Source organism: Phlebotomus papatasi, chromosome 1, assembly GCF_024763615.1.
Source record: "Phlebotomus papatasi isolate M1 chromosome 1, Ppap_2.1, whole genome shotgun sequence".
Classification (NCBI taxonomy): domain Eukaryota; kingdom Metazoa; phylum Arthropoda; class Insecta; order Diptera; family Psychodidae; genus Phlebotomus; species Phlebotomus papatasi.
In genome coordinates, this window is record NC_077222.1 from 84,360,092 (window position 1) to 84,378,098 (window position 18,007).

Sequence of the window (18,007 nt, forward strand, 5' to 3'; positions counted from 1 at the left end):
GAAATAATCATTTCAATTCCATCAAAAAAAAATTATTAAAGAAAATCTCACCGTCCAATATTTCTAAATGCATTTATCCGTTCGTATGTGGCACATCCCTGTCGCGGTGTATAGAAACCTCTCTTTCCCGGCGAATAAAACAGAGGTGCTGAATCATCCAACTGACACTCTTCCAACACAACAATCGGATTCATCTTTTTCGTGGGTGAAAATCCACCAGACGATTGACCACCACCAGTTCCACTTGTTGATGATTCACCCAAATTGGCACTGCTTGATGGACCTCCTCCGGAATTTTCTACATTTGTGCAATTTATGGAGCAAAAAACAATGAACAAAAAATCCCCAAATAATATATTTGGGAATTGATAAACCATCAATTTGAATAAAATCGAGTATTTTGTTAATTCCCAATTATAAATCAATTTAACATTTTTTTTGTTAGTTGTTATCAAACATTCAAACTCCAGTTTTCAGCTAAAACATTAACATCAACTCCTCTTTTTTTGTTCGTGAAAGTAAGTAACAAAGTCAATCCCTTTTATTTCATACTCAATTCAAGAACCGTTTAAAATCTAAATACAGGGTGACCCAAATGAACTGCAACCAACATTAACCCTTTAAGGACGATTGGGTCACCGGTGACCGAAAAATGAAATTTTTCCTATGGTCTTACAAAGTTATGTTTTGCTCTAAAAAGTCAGAAAAAAACGATTTTTTCTGACCCTCAATTTTTAACCTTCTCGTCCTTAAAGGGTTAAGTCAGTCTAATTTTCAAGCAACTATTGACAACGATCTTGTATTCTGCCAAATAACTGAGTATTTTGTTCTTTACTAGCATACAAAAGACACAGAAGTATTAGCAATTTTTAAGACAAGTTTCTTTTTCATTAATAAGGTAACAGTGCCTTATTTCGGACAGTTTGCAATATCGGACACTTGTTGTGTCAGAGGTAGTACAATGCCAAAGAAATAAAAAAAAGCTTAGCATCTACAAATGAAATGCTGTAGTAAAAGCCTTAGAAGAAGAATTCCGGACGGGGTAAGAAAATGCAAGGAACTGTGTCGGATATTTATCACAAATCGACGTCAAAATTTTCATTCATTTTTAAATATATTACGAAGTATTTTTTTTTAGAAAAAAACAAAGACGGTAAATTACTCCACAAGGTATCAAAGGAAACAACTCTTGATAAAGAAACAACAAACAATTTTACGTTTCAAACTTAAGGCTTATATTTAACCTGTCCGAAATTTGGAACAGTGGTCCTAAATGCAATTCAACTCAACCGCGGTAGTGTGATTACTTTCTATTTGACGGATTAGTGATTGTTGCAAACCCCTTGCAACTTTCTTCCCATATTCCAGTCCCACCTTCTTCCCACTCCATTCCTTACTCCAATTTCCCTCATTCGCTAATTAATATATTGACAATTGAATAAAAATTTAGTCTTGCACAACCAGCCGCATCATTCACTTCGTTGGGCTACATGATGACCTTTGGCCCCATTTCTGAGGGGTTTTTCTCCATACTCAGGTACGGATTACGATTTTACAATTTTTTTTTAATAAAAAATCTTTACAGTGAGTACAACCGAAAATTCGTACAAAAGATGTTTTCTCTATCAATATCCAACAAAGACGTCAGCTTGAGAAATTAAGAGAAGAAAGAGCCAAAGGTCGTTACCGTGTTTTACTGGGTTTGCGGAATCTTTGTTTTTTTTCATTTTGTTTTTACACTTTTGTTTTTCCCAATTTGTCTTTGGAATCTTTGTCTTTGGAAATCTTGTCTTTCATATATTTTAAACAAGTATATTTTATTAAATAAAATAATGATATTACAATGGTGTTTTTTTTAAGTTTTTAGTTTCGTCCTTTAGGGCAAAGGTAAATTTTCTGTGTTTTGGGAAATTTGTAGTTTCAACCCATGGAACAAAGGGAAATTTTCTGTGTTTTGGGAAATTTTTAGTTTTGTCCTTTGTGGCAAAGAGGAATTTTCTGTGTTTTGGAAAGTTTTTAGTTTCGTTCTTTGGGAAATAGTGAAATTTTCTGTTTTGGGAAGTTATCAATATCCCCTATCGAAGCAAAGGGAAATTTTCTGTGTTTTGGGAAATTTTTATTTTCGTCATTTTGGGTAAAGGGAAATTTTCTGTTTTGGGAAATTTTTATTTTCGTCATTTTGGGCAAAGGGAAATTTTCTGTTTTGGGAAATTTTTAGCTTCGTCCTTTGGGGCAAAGGGAAATTTTCTGAGAAAAGGGAAATTTTTGGAAAGTTATAAAATATACTTGTGCAAAATGTGTGACAGACAAAATTTTCGATAATTGTGCAAAATGCATGAAAGACAAAATTTCCAAAGACAAAGTTTCCAAAAAACAAAAATTACCGTAGATAAAGATTCCAAAGACAAACTGGGAAAAACAAGTGTAAAAAATAAAACGGAAAAAAACGAAGATTCCCGATCCTGTTTTACTGTCCCCGATATTCAATTTAGGGGGAAGTGGATCGGATACTACATAAGCTCATGTGTCGAAACCATTCCTTCGTCATAAATAGGCTCGTATTTAGGATGTTCAAGAATATGTGGCGAATCGCCTATATTGTTTAATAAGCATAATTATTGTATATTATATTATTGATTATCGAGTCAATGAGTCAGTGTCGCTTTGTACTTCAACGGAGTAACAACAATAAAGAAGCTAGTGCAAGTGTAACCAGGACTTTTAATCTAACAAATAATTTGAAGTAGATTTCTATTATTTTAAATGTTTTCTAACTTTTTCTCGTTCATTTCGGTAAGATACCTTTTCAAATATAAAAAAATACAATGTTTTCAAAAGTTGCAGTTAAATTGGCCCACCCTGTGTATTGTTTGGTAAACTGTATGAAAGTGCCCAACCGTGCATTACAAATAAAGAATTTTTATAATCCTGAATGAGTTCCTTAACCCCAAATTTCTATCGGTTTTGATAGATGCTTTTTTGTAGTTATACGCGTGCTTGGAACAAAAGTTGCTTTCTTTGAATAAAAATTGTGAGGAAAGGTGATCATGTAAGCCTTCGAATGTCATGAACCTTTGAATATTGCATTTTTTTTCTTTTTTCGTCAAGCAAAAAATCTACTAATATTACTATTAATTTTTATTATCGAAAAAGAAGGAAATTGCAATAATCAAAGGCTGACGACATTGAAAAGCTGATCACATTCCCGTACTAAGAAGTTCTAAAAAACGATTTTAACTACTAGATTATGGATTATAAAGCAACTAGAAATAAAAATTATAAAACTGTCTGTAGATGTAGATTATTAGAATCAACTAAGGAAATAGCATTATAACTTGAACATAAAACTCCAAAATGACTATTAATGTTATTCTCTTGTGCTCACTAAAATCGGTTTGAAGAACTCAAGAGGTTGTTTGATTACGTTTTTTTTCCTTGAAGCAATTCAGAGTTAATTTATTTTGGTATTCTTCCCTCAAGAACAAGCCCCTATTAACTTTTTTTAATTTAGCAAAAATGTTCCTTGATAAATTCGGTTTTAGTATTAAAACACTCTAAGGGCCTTGACGGACTTGAGGATTAGTCGAGAAACGCCTTAGCGTAATTATATTAGAAATAATGGTCAAACTACATTTCCATCATTTTCCACTAAGTCATCTCTCGGCTTAAGTCGTAAGTGTGTCTAGGGCATAAAATCGATATTTTTTATAGCATCCGAATATGTTAAATTAATGAAACACGATGATAAACAAAAGGAAAATAAGCCTTCAAGCTTTTTTTTGAAGGTCCTTGGTGCTTGGTTTTGTGATAGAGTTGTGAACTTAACAGTTTTATGACTAAGCTGGGCGTAAGCGCAATTTTATCTGTTTTTTATTTGAACTGTGCATATTTTTAATCGTAATTTTCTCCGTTTTTTAACTGATTTTAACTGTTTTATCCTTAATCTGTGCGTGTTTTTAGCACAATTTTAACCATTTTATTATTTAACTGTGCGTGTTTTCAGCGCAATGCTAACCGTTTTATACTTCATCTGTGCGTATTTTGACCACAATTTTAATGAAATTAATTTAATTTTAATGACATAACATGCTGAATTTGATCAAAAATATGAGTATTGGTCAATTTATATAGTATGCAGGGCCCTAATTGTGATTGATAATTCCATGAAAAGATGGATAAATCCTTGGAAGATCTTGCTCCCAAAGATAATAGGAATAAACTCACCGGGTTCCAATCGTTGCCTGTAGATAATCACATCCATTGCCTCATTGGCCTTCTGCCTGAGTGTCTCCTCCGACGAGACGAGCATGAGGAGTTGAGTCGGTGGCAATTCTAGTAGCATTCCGGTGATCTTGGACGCATGATTTGGATGAAGAGCATACACCCTGGGATAGAGTCGCTCGCCCATCTGAACGGTAATGTGATCGGTGGAGTTGGTGCCACTTGATCCAGTAACCCCACTGCCCGAATTCCCACTGCCACTAGAACCACCAGCTGCTGATGATCCTGCATTGCCAATGGCTGACAGAGGTGTATAGGGTCGAGCATCGTAGTTGAGAGTCTTCCGTGACTCACGTCCAGGTCGCCAGAGGGATTTGTTGGAGAACACCCGCCGCGTTGATGATGACGATGATGATGATGATGCTGCTGCTGCCTGCGAAGCTGCCGATGTTGGAACTGCATCTCGTGCAGAAGATCCTGTGACACCACGATGTCTCAACATCGAACCAAATGGCACAGAATACTTACTTGGACCGACTTGAGCCGCCTCCAAATTCGGTAACTTCTCATTCGCCAGAATCACTTCAGCTATCGATGTGTAGAAACCACGCACCACCCCGGAACCCTCACCCGGTTCATTGTTGAATGTCACCTTGACGCGATTGAATATGAGCGGTGGATGGGAACGTCGTGTCTGGTTGCCAAATTGTGTATTCAACTCTTTGAATGTCTGGATGAGGAGACTCGTACGATTTCGCTCCATCTTTGGCAATATTAAATCTCTCTGTTGGCTATTGCGCAATTTTTCCATTGTACGCCGAAAGCGTGCCTCTTTCACAGGAAAACCACCCAATTCACACACTATACTGCCCGGTTCCAGACCAACATCCTCCATAAACACCCGACTAAAGAGATCCAGTGACAATCTCCAACGGCCAAGGAGCAAATCAGATGTTATTGGCTGACTGGCTACACTTGATCTGAAATAGAGGCCTCTTGGGGGCAGTTCATGGTGCATTGGTGCCTGTACTGACGGAGTGGTTTCAACTGTGACATGAGCAGAAATTTCTTGAGTCTCCATGGGATCTGGTTGCTGAAGAACTTCATTGGAGTTTGAACAAGCCTGTTTAAAAAGACAAACAATTTTCATGTCACAAACAAACAAACCCTAAAAATCACTTTTCCAAACTTTGAAATAATTTTTGTTCACTCCGTATCTGTTCCCGAATTATTGGTTTATACCATTCGAGCTCATTAGAAAGTGTATTATTTTTAATCTTGGGTTAATTTGTGAGAATCAGTTGAGGTCATAAAGACAATAAAAACTGATTCCGTATCTGTTTTAAACCCGAAAACCTAAAGTTAGAAACACATTAACATAAACCATGATATGGAAGTTTTTTCAAGCAGGTAAGTAAGTAGTAATTACAAATAAGAACTTGGTTGTGTTGTTATTTTATGCAGTGTATTCTTTTTAATTTCTTTGTCTCTTATTAGCTTTATAGAGATCAAAAAAGGATGGACACAGTCTTTAGTTAAATACCGCGACTATTTTCCCAAGTTTGACACACACGTCTAAAATCCATTTCACTAACGAAGAGACTTGGGGCTATGGTTGAGATAATTGAGGGAAAGTCTGTTCCCAAATGGATATGAAAGACCGTATAGCGATTAAGAGACACATTCGTAATACGGGCTTCAAACCTAATGCCGGCTTCAGACTGGAGGTTTAGCACGGTTCCCGAAGGTCTCAAAAATCTAAATAACAAGCCATTTTATTGATTTTTCAAAATCTATTGAATCATTTGCCCTTAATATACAATTCTAAACAACAATTTCCTAAAAAATCGTGCCTGATAAGGAATTACGGGAGTTAAGCCAAATAGCTAATAGGGCGTTTCAACAAGGAAAAAAAATTTGGCACTATTCTCACGGTGCTCGGCGACCATATGATCAGACGCCGTTTAGAGGTGGCTGGACGACCCTCTCTGTAGTGTAAAATCTGAAAAATGTTCTACAGAGAGGATCGTTCAGCCACCTCTAAACAGCATTTGATCACATGGTCGTCGAAGAAAAACTTTCTTGTCTCATCAAATACAGCACCCTGAGAATAGTGCCAAAAAATTTATTTCCTTGTTGAAACACCCTATTAGCTAAGCCTTAGGTCTGAAGCCCGTATAAGGCTTAGCTATACGGTTTAACTTCTCTAATTCCTTATCAGTCTAGATTTGTTGGGAAATATGACTTAGGATTGGACATTATGGGCAAATGATCTGGTTAATTCTGAAAAATCCATAAAATTGGTTGCTATTTTGAAATTTTCCTTTCGGGCACTGGGCTAAACCTCAGGTTTGAAGCCGGCATAAGTGTCGAGTGATAAACATCGTTGTTCGCGAGAAGGTGAGGATCGTTGAGTTGGTTGAGTTGCTTCTCCATATTGAAAGGTCACAATTCAGATGGTATATTCATGTTCAGCACATGAAAGAATCAAGATTGTTTAGAAAAGCTTTGCAATCTTTTATAAAACGGTGTATCTTTTATAAAACCGTAGATCTGGGAAAAGGTGATTGAAGTAAATTCAGAATCTATTAGGATTTTCCCGAAGTAGCGCGGGAACGAAGAATGTTCTAAGCTAAGTGTCCTAAGATAGCGACCCCATTATATAATCTTCAAACCTAATACTCGTTTCAGGCTAGAGGTTTAAACGAGTTCCCGAAGGTTTTCAAAACCTAAATATCAAACAATTTTACACTCTTAGAAAAGTTTGGTACTTTTTACTATTGCCAAATGATTACAAAGAAAATATTTGCTAGGCAAAGAGAATATGGTAGCCGCAAATATAAAATACACCTTTCAGAAAAGTCCTGTTTAGTGTAAGAACTAAATCATTTATTTATGTAGGATAGTCAATAGATGGCGCAATCCGCGCGAAAAATCGAGGAGCGACGAGAGACGGAGAGAGGAGTTTAGTTTAAGACGAACCGCGACGCGATCAAGACGTATTATAAAATTGGTGAGTGATTAACAAATTATATTTCCCTCCTACCAAAAAACTCTTTATGGGGGCTCTCAACCGGGATAGGAGCGTGAAATATCATTTGTGAAGTGATAAGGATAGCCGTGCCTTAAGACGAAAAGACGATTAAAGTGATTTGTGCGAGACGCGTGCAATCGCTAAAGACGCATAGTCTGAAAAATCGCGAAAAGTAGTGTTTCGGGTCGCGAAAAGTAGTGCTCGATACGCAAAAAGACGTGAAGACGAAAAATCGCGAATTTTCTGGACTCTGAAGACGGTACTTTCATAGTACAAAACGACGAAAAGACGTGCACATTTCCTCTGGAACGTGCAAAAAAAGTGAGCCATATTGGATAAGACGAGTCCGCGTGGTTAGAAAAGACGACTTCCGGCATCTTGGTGTTGGAAAAAACGACGATAGCCGAGTGTGGAAACGACGTGTGGGACAGCGAAATTGTGGAACGAGAATTAGTGTTGCCCAATTCGTGTGTGCCAAAAGTGACGTGAACGACGAAAACAAAGAAGATGGCGACCAACATCAAAACAGTGGATGATTTGGTCACAATGATGACGAAGACGGGGCTTGTAATTGAGTGCGAGCGAAGAGGACTTCCTCAAGATGGTGATAAATCAACACTTGCCCAGCGGATTGTGGAATTCGACGAAATAAATCCACAAAATGACGATGGTGACGGCCAAGGTGATTCGAACGACGTTCTTCAAGATGTAAACAAAGGAGGAAAATCCAAAAAAGACGCAAATATGGATTCGATGGACGATGAAAGTGATTTTGAAGGTTTCGAAACAGTCGTGGAAAAGAGGAAGAAGACCTCAACACCCAGTACTCGTGTCGATGATGGATATGGAAGGATGTTTAGCCTCAAAGACATCGAAGATTCCATGGAGAAGTTCAGTGCCAGTGATGGGCAAGATATCACAATGTGGATTAGTGATTTCGAAGACATTTCTGAGACGGTGGGATTGAACGATCTTCAGAAATTGGTGATGTGCAAGAAGGTTCTGACTGGAACAGCACGACGATTTATTTTCACACAAAGTGGATTGTCAACATGGGCTAAATTGAAGCGAGCATTGCTCAAGGAGTTTGCCCTGAAGCTGAGTGCTGCTGATATCCACCGCAACCTGCAAAATCGCAAGAAGGAAGCTTCTGAGAGTCTACTAGACTACATTTACGAGATGCTACGTATTTCAAAGGCTGGAAATGTCGATGAAGTGACAGTGTGTGAATATATTTGTGATGGAATTCCCGGTGATATTTCCAAGAAGACGATGCTGTACGAGGCCACGAGTATTCAGGAGTTAAAGAAGAAGCTGGAAACTTTCGAAAAGCTGCAATTAAAGACGAAAAATGCCGAGAAAAAGACGATCAACGACGAAAAGAAGCCAAGTGTCAAAAAGAGTGGTGACAAATCAGTGAAGTGCTTCAATTGTGGGGAACAAGGACATAAGTCCTCTGACTGTCCTGATAAGGATAAAGGCCTTAAGTGTTTTAGATGTAACGGATTCGATCATATCGCCAAGGACTGCAAGAAAAAGGACGAAAAATTAAAGAAAAGTGTCGCAAAAGTGAATATGATCGAAGATATGAAGAAAAAGCTCGACGTGATCCTGATGAAAATCGATGTGCATGAAGTGATTGGTGTCATTGACAGTTTCAGTGATGTGTCCTTGATGAAAGAGTGTCTATGGGACAAAGTGAAAGAGTCTTGTGCGAATTCTGAGCCATCTAATGTGAAATTGCGTGGTTTTGGAGGTGCATATGGCAAAGCCAAGGCTGAAGTGATGCTGAAAGTGACCATTGATGGAGAAGAATTCCAATTTCTGTGCCACATCGTGAAGACTAATGCCATGGATCCTGAGCTGTTGATAGGAAGGAATTTCCTTGAGAGTGTCGACTACACAATTACCCCAGGACATGTGAGTATCAAGCCAAAGATTTCTAAAGACGATTCCAAAGACGATGAGTGTGCTGATGCTCCATCCGGAGATGTGGGTAAAGACGATGTTGTGACAGACGTGTCACATGAAGACGATCCAGTGACGAATTTTATGATGGAAGATGTCGCATCAATCATGAGGATTGAAATTGAGGATGATGTCCTCAATTGCCCGAAGCAATATGCTGACGAGATTCGAGAGATGATTGGGAACTACCATCCCAAGAAGCCGAAAGATGTAAGTACACAAACTGTGATTAATTTGACGGATGATACACCCGTGTACCAACGCCCAAGACGCCTAGCCCCTCTCGAAAAGACGATTGTTGACAAGCAAGTAGCTGAATGGCTAGATGAAGGGATCATACGTGAATCCTCAAGCGATTACGCCAGTCCTGTTGTTCTGGCAAAGAAGAAAGACGGGTCCTATAGAGTGTGTATCGATTATCGTGAATTAAACGAGAAAGTCGTGAAGGATCGATTCCCAATGCCGATAATAGAGGATCAGTTGGATAAATTGTCCAAAGCTCGAGTTTATTCCACTCTAGATTTGAAGAATTCATATTTCCATGTCCCAGTAGAAAAAGAGAGTAGGAAATATACTTCTTTCGTGACGCATGATGCCCAGTACGAATTCATGAAGACTCCTTTTGGACTGTGCATAAGTGGGAATAATTTCGGACGTTTTATCAATTCTGTGTTCAGTAATTTGATAAAAGAGGGCGTACTTTTGACGTTTGTTGATGATTTAATCATACCAGCCAATGACGAAAAAGACGGAATGGAAAAATTGAAACGTGTTTTAGAAGTTGCAGCGGAGAATGGTCTCGTATTCAACTGGAAGAAATGTGCATTTCTAAGACGAGAGGTTGAATTTTTGGGATACATTGTCAGTGGGGGCAAGATTCAGCCATCAGAGGCTAAAGTCGAGAAATTACTGAAGTATCCAGCCCCGAAGACAGCAAAGCAGCTTCAGAGATTTTATGGTTTAGCTTCATATTTCCGGAAATTCATCAAAGACTTTGCCGTGCTGTCAAAACCTTTGAGTTCTTTGCTAAAGAAAGACGTTCCGTACGAGTTCAATGACGAGCAGATGACTGCATTTGAGACAATCAAGAGGCTACTCGCCAACTATCCGGTGCTTAAGCTTTTTGATATAGACGACGAAACAGAAGTTCACACAGACGCCTGCAAAATGGGAATTGCCGCTATTCTTATGCAGAAGGATGAAGACGGAAAGATGCACCCGTGCTATTATTATAGCAGGACGACGAATGACGCTGAGCAGAAATACCACTCATATGAGCTTGAATTTCTTGCTGTTGTGGAAGCCGTAAGAAAGTTTAGAGTGTATCTGCTTGGAGTGAAGTTTAAGTTAGTGACAGATTGCTCCGCATTCAAGATGACAATGGCGAAGAAGGAACTTCACACGAGAATTACACGATGGGCATTACAACTGTCAGAATTTGACTATACGATTGAACACCGAAATGCTGAACGGATGGTTCACGTGGATGCTCTATCCAGAGCGACAGTGATGATAGTCAAGAGGACAGATGACGTTACTTCAAAGGTGAAAGCTGCACAAAATCAGGACGAGAAGATAAAGGCTATAAAAACAGCACTTGAGAGTGGCCCGTATCAAGATTTTATCTGCAGCAATGGAATCCTTTATGTTGAGGAAGACGATAAGAAGCGACTTGTCATTCCAAGTTCAATGGAGATGGAGATTGTGAATGGAATGCATGCAAGGGGACACTTTGGGGTGAAGAAAACCAAAGAGCTCATTGAAGATGAATTTTATATCCCGAGTGTTGACGATAAGATACGACGTTGCATTGAAAATTGCATTCAGTGTATTTTGGCTGAGCGGAAGAGCGGGAAGCGAGAAGGAGAATTGCATCCCATAGCCAAAGGAGAAGTGCCGCTAGATACGCTGCACATTGATCATCTAGGACCAATGCCATCGACGAGGAAATGCTACAATTACATTCTGACGGTAGTGGACGCATTTTCAAAATTTGTGTGGATATTCCCTGTGAAATCTACAACAACAGACGAGACGGTAAAGAAGTTAAACGTGATTTCTGAGGTATTTGGTGATCCGAGACGTTTTATAGCCGATAGAGGGACGGCATTCACCTCAACACAATTCAAGAAGTACTGCGAAGATAGAAGAATTGAGTTGCACCATATTGCTACAGGCGTTCCCCGTGGAAATGGGCAGGTTGAGAGAATGCATAGGATCATTATTCCTACCCTGACGAAGTTGTCAATCGACAAACCAGATGAATGGTTTAAGTTTGTTGGAAGAGTTCAGCAATATATCAATTCATCCTATCAGAGATGTATTCAGACTACGCCGTTCGAAGTGATGACGGGTGTTAAGATGAAGCACCCAGAGGATAAGAGAATTGTCGAAATTCTCGAAGAAGAACAGCGAGTTCAATTCGGACAGCAACGAGATGAGTTAAGAAAGCAAGCACGACTAGGAATTGAAAAGGTGCAGAATGAGAATCGTAAGACGTACAATCTCAGGAGTAAGCCGGCACGAGAGTACAATTCTGGTGATCTTGTAGCTCTCAAGAAAACACAGTTCGAGACTGGCTCAAAAGTGAAGCCGAAGTTCATTGGGCCATATGAGATTACCGAGATCCTTCCGAGAGACCGGTATAAGCTGAAGAAGACAGGTCATTTCGATGGACCAGAAGCGACGTATGGATCAGCGGATCTACTAAAGAAGTGGCCAGGCGGTACATCCGGGGCGGATGTAGTATCAGGAAAGGCCGTGTAGGATAGTCAATAGATGGCGCAATCCGCGCGAAAAATCGAGGAGCGACGAGAGACGGAGAGAGGAGTTTAGTTTAAGACGAACCGCGACGCGATCAAGACGTATTATAAAATTGGTGAGTGATTAACAAATTATATTTCCCTCCTACCAAAAAACTCTTTATTTATATGTATTTAGTTGTAATAACCATTTAATAATGATTTTGAAAAGCATATCCTTAGTTGAAGTTAAAATAATTTTTGCGCTACTATATTTTAACTATACAAAAAATTATGTCAAAAAAAATGTATTGTAATGAGAACCATATTATGATATTATGGTACTTCTTCGCAATACGTCGTTTCGCTTTCGTGCTCGATCGTGTCGTACTTAGCGTCGTGGCACGTTCTCGGATCAACCTTCTTCGCGAGTGGTAAGAAAAAATGGGACGAGCCGAAACTCAAAGTATACCTTTCTCATATCACAATCTTATGATTTTTACAATAACCATTCAACACTAGAAAATTTAATATAGGGGAAAGGCTCATAATCTTGTCCAGTTTCTTATTTTGGGCACTTTGAGGATAAAATTAAACACTAAAAATAAATTAATTAAAATTATAGATTTTTATTCCAATATTTGATGAATAATGAATTCTATCTAAATATTTGTTCTTTATGGAAGATTTTAACACTAAATACGATAAATTTTGAATATGATTTGAGTTGAAATTGCTTTGTTGAAAATTCAGTGTGAGCAATTGCTTACGAGAAATATGACAGAACTTCGTGTTTACTTCAGTCTTATTTAGCTCTGATGAAGTACTAACAATGTTCTTCGCTTTTTTTGATTGATATTATTGAAAATTGTGTTGATTCACGTTAATGGTGATTTGTACATTTGACCTGAAGTGAGATTTACCTTGTGAATTACGTTTTTCGTGTGAAAAATAGGAAATTTTTTAAGACATTTACCAGTAAGATGATACTACTTATTTTGGACAGTTGTTTTTCTCACGAATTTTCGTGAAAAAGGAGCATCTTCTCTACGAGAGATGTAGCGAGAAATTCCTTGAAAAGCTCCCGGAAAGGCCAGAGGATGAGCGAATCCGCACGTACTTGGAGTACCGAAGTCAACTCACTTTAATGAATGATATGGAAAGTTTACAGGCATCTAGTGACATTCCACGTTTCCCTTACATGAACAGGAAGAGGACTTAATGAGCCTAAACAGAAGTAGATTTTGATTCTCCAATGTGTCTTGGATAAAAGGTAAATGGAACTCTATTTGCACAAAAAGTCGTTGAAGTTCGAAGAATTCAAATTCAATTTCGAATTTTCATACTAAATTTTCGAACAAGGTGGGGAAAATTTATCAAATATCACACTAAAAAGTTGGCAAAAGAGTTACTCAGTGATTATGGAGTGATTATGGAGTGATTAAATCAGAGGTGTGCAAGAAACCGTTGAAACCGAATTAACGTCAAATGAAACATGTACGTCAATGGTCAAAACGCTACTATAACAAACTTATTTTGACGTTAATTCGGTTTCAACGGTTTCTTGCACACCTCTGGATTAAATACTGGAGCAAGAACAGTAAACGTCGTTGTTCTGTTTTTTCCTCATAAAAATGTGAAGACCGTCACATTTTGACACTTGAGCACTTCGAAATTCGAACAGAATGTATCTCAGCCACCTTGCGGATTTATCAAGAAGTAAGAAAGTCTCTTTTTTGGATCTTCAAATAGATTTTCGAATTTTTCAAGATCTACTTATGTACGGAAAGAATAAGATTGGTTCATGAAATGAAGAACAATGGGTATCCTGTTGAGGCGGATTAGCTGTCCAAATTTACAGCCAAGTTGTCCAAATTAATAACCAAGTTGTCCAAAATAAGAGTCAAATTCACCTCTACATATCAATTCATTTTTATACGTATTAAAAATAATTTTAGTAAAAACAGAGACAATAAACCCTTGCCATGTTTCTAAACAACCCTTTTGAAAAGAGAGTAACAAAAAAAGTCAATTAGTATTGAAAATATCGCACTTCAAACTTGGAACATTGATGCTTATAATCAGACTGGTCAAAATTATGAGCCCTTACCCTAATTTTGGACATGTTTTTTGTCTATTGATAAAAAAGGTAAATTTAATTTGTGTTTTGTAAGGAAAATAAGATGATAATTGTATTTTTTGAGTTTTTCATTATGATGCTATTTTAGTGCATCGATCCTACTATTAAAAATGTTAGAAAAGATTTTTTTTATGAGGCCTGCAATAGATAAGCCGGCGGCAGACACATTAAACAGGAATATTTAAATTTAATAAAATTTTGATTTCTATGTTAATGTGTTTCTAATATCTATGAATGTGATACAACTTACCGATGATCCAGCACGTACAATGACACTCTTCGAAGGAGATCCACTTGGTCCAGCACCACTGCCTGATGCTCCAGATGACGAAGCACCCTGAATGTCAAACACTGAGAATGACGTGGGCAAAAGTGTTATTGGAACTTCTGAGACACATTCAGCCAAGTTGGACTTTTTATTTTTGGCCAGGACATTTGCCGTCACAGACTCAATGGCAGCCGCTACTTTTCTCGGTGTCACAATAATCTGTGGCCGTATGGATGATGATGCCGATGATGATGACTGATCCTGAGATTCTTCTCCTCTCTCTGGCATCTTTTGATTTGTCCCTGACTCCGAATCTGAATCACTCACAACATCATTATCCGTATCAACATCCATCTTTGTGATGCTCTCTTTGGAACACGAGAGATCCTGTGGTTCTTCATCTGTTTGCGCTTTTACCTCTTCCGTGGTGGTGGCAAAGTGATCATAGTACTTTCTCTTCTTCAGATGCACATAAACATTGCTGGAAAATTCCGTTGGAGTGGTTTCTGTGGGCGGTGGTTGTGTAGGTTCTTTCGATGGTCCTGCTATTGGTACAAGACTTGCATTTTCACTCACATCACTCTCAACCATCTTTTCCATTTCATTCGTTACTTTTGGCAATTCCTGCTGACTCATAGATTCTTCGGCAATTATTTCATCTGTTGGAATCATTTCTGGAATTAATTCAACATAACTTGGCGATGGCGGTGTTGTTGTTGTTGTTGTATTGATGCCAACAGATGACAATCCTAGTCGCGTTGGTGGCACTTCCAGTGGCGAATTGATTCCTGGCTGTTCATTTCCCACTGGTGGCACGGTAATTTGATGCTTGGGCATTGAGAACATATCCTCTCGACGAGCATTTGGCTGAAGTAATTGTGGCTGATCGGCCAATGGCAAGGCTTCGGCCATGGGTGTATTGAAGGGATCTGGTGCTGGACAACCCAGGCACAGTGTTGAGTCAGAACGCTGGAAAAAACCATGACGACGTCCCAATGATGGTCCTAGATCATCATCAACAGAATCCGTTTCAACGCCCAACGTCGAAGACAATTCATCTTCAGTCTCCTCATTGTCATTCTCATCCTGATCATTCCATCCACCACCATCATTCCTCTCTAAATCGTGCTCCGTGGCTGATCGCATGTAGAAAATAATGGCATCCAAGACATAGGCTATATGGCGTAGTGCAGTAATATCCAATACCGGCAGAGAATCTCGATGTTCAGAACTATGTGCACGCATCAGGGACAGGCAATACGTCAGAAATTCCCTCCGTGATGGCTGTGAATCACTTCCCAATCCACTAACGCCCATTGATCCACTTCCACTGCCATTTGACGGTGGATGATGTGGCGGATGCAGTGGATGAAGTGGATGAGATGGATCAGCTGAATGTGTCAGAGAAGCACCAAATTTCAATTGAGCCTCTGTGGCATCCATAACTGTGAGTATCCAATCCCATGTTGACTTCAGTCGTGTCTCAATGTACCTCTGCAACTTCACCGTGTCCTGATACGTAAAATTGAGCACTTGCTGCATCGGTGGTGTTTGTTGCATACAATCTGGCGGAGTATTGAGCAATTCCGATATCTGTCGCACAACACTACCAAAAGCCCTTGCCAGGCAACTGGCTGTTGTACCACCTGGATGAGGATCTTGTGTAGCATTTGCAGCTGTTGATCTTCTCAAGGCAGTCGGATCAATAAATACGAGATTTGACCCACCGGCTGTCAATCGAACACCCGACGATCGATTAGAATCCCTATTTCTTATAGCCCATTGCATACTCTGTGGTGCCAGATTGTTTCTCTGATTGCCCGATGATGCAGTCCTACGTTCCAGCTGTTCCTCACCCAGAGCATACGTAAAATCCTCCTGGGAATGCTCATCTGTTTCACCATCTTCAGAACCATCGTCATCTGGTTGACTTGATTCACCAGAATCGTCTGGATCATTTTGGATTATTATTCGTGAGAGAATACCTAAATATTGTAGAAAACTTCAGAATCCTTAAGCGCAACAATATGGTGGATTATTTCAATTGAGCCATTCTCAAGATTTCTTTTTTCTATCCAAATCTGTTCATACCGAAATAAATGACGGATATAAACTTCATTAACTCTTTCACGTCATTAGGGTCATATATGACCCAGGGAAATTTTTTTTTTGACTATTTACATTAATTGAAATCTATCGGTTTGTGCACGACATCATAATAGAAGGATGTAAGATTCTTGGCTAATTTTCTCAAGACTCCAGAAAAGAAAATATTTGAGATCGAAAATAACGAATTTCGAACTTTGTGAAATGACATTTCTTTTACAAACTTTTTTTTCATTTACTTTTTTCAGCAAAAAGTTCTTTAGAAACATAAAATGGAATATCCAAAGATTGTAGAATGCATATTTTGATATAATAAACTACTCTCAATTTTCCAGAAAAGCGCGTAGAATTTTCCAGGTCATATATGACCCTATTGTCGGCAAGGGTAAAAGTTTATGAAAGTGTTTTCGTGCCAACAATGTAGTTGGGAGTTGGGACAGTTGGGACCAAGGGCCTATCGATATTTCATTTTTCCATACATTTTTGCATAGAGGCACTGAAGACTATTGGCAAGTTTTTTCCTAAAGAGAATTGACTTATCAGTCTGATATATTTCAAAATCGTGCATAAAAAGCTATCTAAAAATACATATTTCATAATGCTCGCCGAAATATTACAAAAACTATTAGGAAATTTGTTTAAGTCGCGGTGCAATATCTGCAAAATTTTTACAAGAAAAACTGAAAAATAGCTTCACTTTTTATTAGGCTTGATGGGCCCCTGGTTGGGACATTGTTTTTCTTTGTGAAATCCAGGAGAAAAATATCTTGCTCCTGGACATTTCATCTTATATCTAATGAATTATAACATATTTTGCAACATTTTAGAGTATTCTGCAAGCGTTCCATATTGTGCAATAGTATTGTGTGTAAATAAATATGTAGATAAGTTTATTTTTGGAAAATACCACTCAAAATATTGTGACAGAGACTGTTCAAAGGATTACCAGGAAGATTCCTTGAACACCAGGAGTACAGTGTTCATCAAGACAATCTAGTTTGCCATGGTTTTGGCCAAATTAATAACTTAAAGCAAAAAAAAACTTTTAAAAAGCCCAGATTTTGAAAATGGTATGTACACTTCCCTTGAGGACAATAGGGTCATATATGACCCGGGGTTTTTTCGAATTTTCACGCAATGCAATTTTTTTTCCTGTCTGAACTATTATATTTGATCATAAAGCATTAGGAAAAACTCAATTTTACATGAATTCACTTGCTGAATAAAAGTGTGACGCGAAAGAGTTAAAGCTATAACTGCTGGACAGCGCGAGGCATCTGTGAAATTTACAGAACCTCTTTTTGATTGGACGTCCAGAAAGTTCTTGGTAATTATCGTTCCTCAACTGTTACCCGGACAAAAAGGAGGGATTATCATAACCATCAAATGTGCAAGTATACAGAGAAAACCCTCAACATTTGATTTTCTACATAAGGTAAATGTACCAGCGATCGTCAGTGTTCCTCGGATCGGAAGGTTGTCCCGCATATCGGTACCCCAAAATTAAATGTACTTTTGAAAATTATTCG

At 38.4% G+C, this 18,007-nt stretch overlaps 1 protein-coding gene across 12 annotated transcripts in view; it reads right to left on the minus strand.

The window, feature by feature from the left end:
• Positions 1–18,007, minus strand: part of LOC129810433 (E3 ubiquitin-protein ligase hyd) — a 43,800-nt gene that overhangs the window by 6,307 nt on the left and 19,486 nt on the right. For 7 of the 12 annotated variants that reach the window (XM_055860907.1, XM_055860906.1, XM_055860905.1 and 4 more), the window contains exons 10-12: positions 14,355–16,357; positions 4,225–5,344; positions 52–298 (exon numbers count right to left, since the gene is read on the minus strand). In XM_055860907.1, the coding sequence (XP_055716882.1) occupies positions 52–298; positions 4,225–5,344; positions 14,355–16,357 (3,370 nt within the window). The remainder of the gene's footprint in view (positions 1–51; positions 299–4,224; positions 5,345–14,354; positions 16,358–18,007) is intronic. The other 5 variants (XM_055860909.1, XM_055860908.1, XM_055860911.1 and 2 more) reach the window with 3 other exon arrangements.